The sequence below is a fragment of the Pelobates fuscus genome, chromosome 5 (assembly GCF_036172605.1).
Source record: "Pelobates fuscus isolate aPelFus1 chromosome 5, aPelFus1.pri, whole genome shotgun sequence".
Classification (NCBI taxonomy): Eukaryota; Metazoa; Chordata; class Amphibia; order Anura; family Pelobatidae; genus Pelobates; species Pelobates fuscus.
Window position 1 is genome coordinate 187,981,429 of NC_086321.1, and position 6,734 is coordinate 187,988,162.

Below are 6,734 nucleotides of genomic sequence, written 5' to 3' on the forward strand. Positions count from 1 at the left end.
GCTTTCACAAAGCTAAATGGGATGAGCTTAAAAATGTTAAATTAAAAACTTAAAAAGCAGACAGTTAATGGCAGCATGCTGACCCCTCTATGTCACGCAGGTTCTACTGTCAACATCCATGGAGGAAGATTGTGCTGCCAGGAGAAATTGGCCTATGAGGTAAGTTATTGATTAATATATTTATTTATTTATATATTTTGAGAGAATAAGGTCAGTAAGGGTTACTCAGACCCAAAATAATATTTTCAAAAATAACTGGTTTTAATGATAACTAGGAATTAAACAGGTCTATATTTCCTATATTATTTTAATTCAAGGTAAAAAAAAAATGTTTGCCTTCTATACGAGTAGTGGGTATTGTAAAAAAAAAAATATATATATATTTCAATAACAGGTAGGGAAAAGGTTTTAATACTTCTGTCCTCATACTTTCTGATTTTAGAAAATTGTGGAACTACACTGCACAGAGGAATGTCACCAGAAAAAAAAAATCCTGACTCTGTATAGTCTCACATTATAAACTCATGTGTGTTAGATCATATTTACAGCCATGTTATTTTCTTTTGTAGAAATGCTATTTTTTCCCCAGGCTCCTCCCATCAAAATAAATAGCTTCTCTGAGAATCTTGTCTCCAGTAAACCCAACATAAACAGTGAGCGCTCTGTGGAGTTACATAGAGAGAGACTGTAACATGAGGCTGTGGCTGAGTGCAGCAGTATATATCTGTGTAGCAGGTAAGCTGAGGTAGACATATGGGATCCTTTAATGCATTGATGGTAAATATTTATCACTTTTTATTCATAGCAGTATAATGAACTATTATTACTAATTTATTTGACTGGATAAAAGCGATTTACATGTCATTAATTATTTACAGGTCTTTCCAGGGCAGACAGTGTCAACCAAGCAACAACCTCTTATGTGACTTTTGATGGGGATGATATAACATTGAACTGTACGTATGAGACAGCTGACAGCAACCCATATCTCCACTGGTACATTCAACAACCAGGAGAGAGACTTCAGTTTATATTACTGAGAGATCGTTACAGCAAGGTAGAGGCTGAACCTGGTACCCGGTATGCATCTAAACTGGATAGAGAGACCACATTCATCTACCTGAAGATTTCTGATATCACGGTGTCTGACTCTGGGGTGTATTATTGTGCTCTGAGTGACACAGTGTCTGTGTCTGCAGACTGCACTGTACAAGAAGCTCTGACTCTGCCCAAGGTGCTGATACATGTCTCGGCTTTGAACTGAGTTGTGAATAGATTTTATTATTCAAGAAGCTATTCACAATTGCAAATGCAAATGAAGGAAACAATTTTTATATGACAGAAGGAGCACCTGTCACTCTGACACAGTATTATGGTTAACGTATAGTGTGCATGTAAGACTATTCATGAAAATTCATGAAAACTCATTTAAGTAAAAAAAAATAAAGCTTTTTCTTTAGTATGCTGAACTGAAATGATTGGTTACTAATTATCATCGAGTAAAACTGAAAGATTAATTGTGAAGTCCATAAATCTCAACATGGAGACATGTTCTGAAATTTCCGTGGGTCTATATATGTCAGCAAAAATAGGAAAAAATTGAGTCCTGCGCAATCAATATCAAAGTACACACCCAGATGCTACCACATTTTATTGTAAGGACACAATACAAAAATGCAAAGTTTCAGGCAATAGCCCTTTATCAATGCTGATGTCCTTAAGTACACAGTGTGACACATACAGTATTTATACAGAAAGTGCTCACATTATACAAGGTGCTGCCACCCCCCGGCAGTCAAACTGCGATCAGGATCAGGATCAGCTGTGTAGAAAATCTCCGCATCCCCCCACCATCTCTGCATCTCCAGTCATTTCCTGGATTGTTAGATACGTGCGTTAGAACATTGTTGCACTTGACATTATCACGCTAAGTTGCTAAGAAACGAGTAAACAAGCATTTGTTCAAATAGATCAAGTCAAAATAACCATTGGACTCATCCAATCTAAACTATACAATGCTAATCGGTCTGCAGAGAACATTTAAACTGTTGATGCTTATTTATATACAAACATGCAATATTTAAAAGGAGAGAGAAGAGACAAAGAGAGAAAAAGGAAAGAGAGAGACAACACAGCTGGCAAAAAAAAACTCCCAACCCCCCAATTAACAAGTGCAAAAAGTACAACTAACTAACTAAGCCTAAAAAAGAAACAAAAAAGAACACCCTCACACAAAGTGATGGTATACAGCATGCCATAAAGATGGAGAAAAATAAGAGGAAACAGACTGGCAAGTAGAAGAGAACCATACAGGATGAAATACATACCCAAATCCAGGAAACATCCCAAGACGGGCACCACAAGATCACAGATGTGTAATATAATTATTTACAGTTCAGTGTAAAAGTAACAAGATCTCTGTAAATTCACAGCTCCCTTCCCCCTTTCTAGTGATTGAATAGCAATGGTTGCCCAGTTGCTAACTTTAAACATTCAGCAGACATGCCTCTACTTGCCGCATGGCAGGTGGCGGCATATGGAGGCACAACACCTCCATTATAGTAATATGGATTTCCTATTGACCACAAAAAGATTTTTATTTATTGTATTTATTTATTTTATACTTTTTTCTACTGTGGCAGCTGGCTAGCAGGAACTGGAGAGCCACCATTTCACCATCGTGCCACTAAGGGTTTTATAACTATTTGCCCACTGGCTGTTAGTGGTGCCAGCGAGCAAATACTTCTTCAAATGAGCAATTCAGTTGCAAGAGAGCATTAATGATATTTGTGAATGTGCAAATTTGGTTTATCTTCGGCCACCATGTAATTGTTTGTTAATCTCTAATTCTTGTGGTTTGCGTTGATTTGGATGGGGATATTACTGATTTTCTTCCAAACAAATGTTACAGAATCAGTCAAACCAACCAAATCCTGACCTCATATGGCTTTAGTAAATATGCGAGTTGCCAATGTGTTCAGAATTCTGTCCATTTCTCAGAATGGACAAAATCTGGTATTTAGTAAAAAAAACCCGTTAGTCATTTATACCACATAAACCTTTAGTAGTCATACATATATGCAAAGATAGATAAAACTTTCTTCAAAATTAATTTATATCTTAAACAGTCACACATTCTGTCTTAAAGAGACAGTAGCATATACAAAAAGTAAAGCATAACATAACAATGTGACTTTAAAAGTGTACAGAATACCTCAATAAACTGTCACTGATAATACCTATCTTTGCTTTTTGATTTTGGGCTAATTTTCACTACCTTATGTATGTCCCCAGATCATCAATGTCTGGAGACACACTGTGCAGCACCAGGAAGCGCATCTAGTAGCCATACAGTAGTGGCCAGTGAAGTTATCCCTAGGCTGTAATGTAAACACTGCATTTTCTCTAAAAGACAGTGTTTACTGCAAAAAGCCTGGACGGAATGACTCTACTTACCAGAACAAATGCAATAAGCTGTAGATGTTCTGGTGACTAATGTTCCATTAAGGTAAAAATAGCCAAATTGGAAAAATAAATCAATCAGATTTAATAATATTTAATATTATATATATTATTTTTTTTTTTTTTAGGTTTTGCTATCAGTTCAGCTACCTCTTCTACTACCCTTGAATTTGAAATTCACCGTGAACGCTCAAGATACTACCCTGTTAGCATCTTCACATCTAAAATAACAAGTTTAGCTAGTAAAGTACCCCTAATTAATTCGTTTAATTTGTCATTGCCCCATGTTTTATGTCCATATTGCAATCACCATGGAAGTTTTTTTTTACTTTAACCACTTATGAACCACATTACAGTCTATGCCATCATGCAGTGCAGTTCTTTAATGCCCAGTGACGGCATAGACTGGCATGCAGTAAAGGTAACAGCAGAGGCAAGCCCTTTAAACCCTGCATCTTAGTAATCTTGCGCAGTCACTTTATTTCAATCACCCTTCACAGAGTGCTTCAAAAATATAGGATCCCAAGGTATCTTTTGATAACTGGGGTTCCTCTCTTTCAATTGGAGTCACAATTAGTGGTCCCTGGACGATAGAAGCGCTCAAAGTGCAGCATATAGCTCTTTAAATAGTAATTGAAAGAGTGGTAATTTCAAATTATTTTCTAAAATATATTTAGTTTCCTCACAGCCTTGCATGCCTCCCTTACTATGAGGAAGACTCCAAGGTCTTTAAAGATCCCAGGGAGACTTCCTCGCATGCTCCCTAGCCTAGCCTGCAGCACGAGAGGGAGCTCACCCAGCACAAAGGGTTCACAGAACATGAATCAGAAAAATAAATCTCTTATAGGTGGGAATAGGGTTGGATTAGGAGATGGAATTAGGGGTGGGGTTAGGTGGTGAGATTACAGGGTGGGATTAAGACTTAGATTATAGGTAGGATTTGGGGTTAGATTATTGGTTGGATTACAGTTACAGCTATGATTAGGGGGTGGATTATGGGTACAATTAGAGACAATATTAGAGGTAGTATTAGGGGAAGGATAAGGGTAAAAGATTGACATGTGGGATATCATTGTACCCAAGATCAGTAACAGAATACAAATATGGGGTGTTTGCAGTAGTGGAACATGCATATTCTGTGAAATTCCCCAGAATAATGTGGAAAAACGCACAAGCAAATTAACAAATGGTTAAATGAAAAATCTCAAAATGCTCTTAGTTACATAGCCTAGGCATGTACTTTCTGTAAATATATTCCTTTGTGTAGTGGTTATGGATTCCGTGACTACTTTAAAAGTTATAATCTCAGCATGACACATTTTGCAAAATTTAAGCTGTAAACCCGCAATTCCCTTCTTGCAGTATTTGTTTTATAACTTCTGAAACTTAATTTTAATCGTACACATATTGGGCATTATAACAATCAGGACTAATTGGAAAATCTGTCTTGAGTCAGTTTATTTTAGTTGCACTCATATATAAAAATTATTAAATGAAAAACTGGAAAAATAATTCCCCCTATTTATTATGTATGCATGTGGGGTTTCAAAAGAAAGCATATTTCACCTTTCAAAATTATATCTAGCATGCATGAGTGCAATTATTCATGACATCTCAAAAAAGCCTTGGACCTTAAGAAGCTAATGCAGTTTCAATTTGTTTTTCCTGTTAGATAATGTTATTAATTTGTGAAATAACCTAAACTATGCTAAATAACTTCCATTTAGCACTTTTCTTTTGAATGAGTAAATTCAAGATTTAAAATAAATGTATCTATATTGCCATTGCGTAACTTCTGTATGTTGCTTTTGTTTGCGTATGAACAAAGCTCCTCCTACTTCCTGAACAGTTTTTCCTATAGCATTATCTGTGCCAAATAGGTTTGTCACCTTCAAACTTAGTAAACTGCTTCTGCTGTTACAAGCACAGACTACACACACATGCAAGATGGACCTGTGGCTTAGCTCAGTTATTTACATCTGCTTATCAGGTAATAAAGAAAGAAAACTCTATAAAAAAACATTGTTTGTGAGGTAAACAGCGATCTGTAATTTTATATTTTTATAAAAAAATTTGAATGCTTGAATTTGAATTGCATTGTTTTACAAAAAGATGAGTTTGAAATATTATGTATTATTTTATATTTCTTCCAGGGCTATCTATTGCAGATGAGGTCATGCAAGCAGTCCCTGAGGAGACAGTTCTAAGTGGGGCAGATATTACATTAAATTGCTCTTACAAAACTACAGACCCCAATCCATATCTTTTCTGGTATGTGCAAAAATATGGAAAGTCCCCTCAATCAATTATAAGGAGAGCATCATTTATGAATGAGGAGAGTGAGCCGTTCACAAACTATAAATCTAGACTGGACAAAGAGACCACCTCCATCTACCTGAAGATTTCTGATGTCACAGTGTCTGACTCTGGGGTGTATTATTGTGCTCTGAGTCCCACAGTGTCTGTGCCTGCAGGCTGCACTGTACAAGAAGCTCTGACTCTGTCCCAAGTGCTAACAAATCTGTCAACTAATATACACACACACACATAAGCAAAACATAATTTTGGAAGCTAACTTTCTGTAGGAACCCAACTACCAGATTAAAATTTCTTTCCAGATGCTATTTTGTGGTTTAGGTCAAAACTTCTCATGTATGTCCCAATGGGAAAACGAGGAAAAGGCCACGTTCACCGAGAAAGAATGGATTGGTGCCATAAATGCTCTAAAAGGAGTGACCCAGACCATATAGAACCCCTAGAAAACATTTGTAGGTGGTACCTTTTTTCAGAGATGATACATAAAATATATCCGGAGTAATTCATTTCACTACTTCCTAGCCTTAATTTGATTGATTTATAAAGAGAAATGAGTGGTTCATTCCTACTTATGGTTTAGGAAATCAATCTATCCATCCATCGATCCCATTTAAAAAAAAAAAAAAAAAATACTGCCCCCTTAATTTTCACTTTTTTCCCCTTGCCACATTCCCGATCTACCCCAAAATCACATAACAAAAAGACAAACAGATTTTTACACCATTGCAAATACATTTAATAGAAATTACTGGAATATTATATATATATATATATATATACACACACACACACACACACATAATTTTGGGGATAATTATCAGTGTCACTGAGCCTTTTATGTTGCATTTTTTTTTAAATCTGTCAGGTATCTTTCCAGTGCAAAGTATTTTGTTTTTACCACCACTTTAAAGTCTTTTAAAATGGAAATTTTGGACAAAATTTACTATTTAGAAAAA

The 6,734-nt window shown here is 35.9% G+C and overlaps 1 gene segment (V, D, J or C); it reads left to right on the forward strand.

Annotated features, from left to right (window-relative positions):
- The first annotated feature begins 657 nt into the window (after nt 1-657).
- Nucleotides 658-1,316, forward strand: LOC134612702 (T cell receptor alpha variable 19-like). The segment is given in 2 exon segments: nt 658-735; nt 879-1,316. Coding segments are annotated over 2 exon segments (429 nt in total).
- The last annotated feature ends 5,418 nt before the right edge of the window (nt 1,317-6,734 follow it).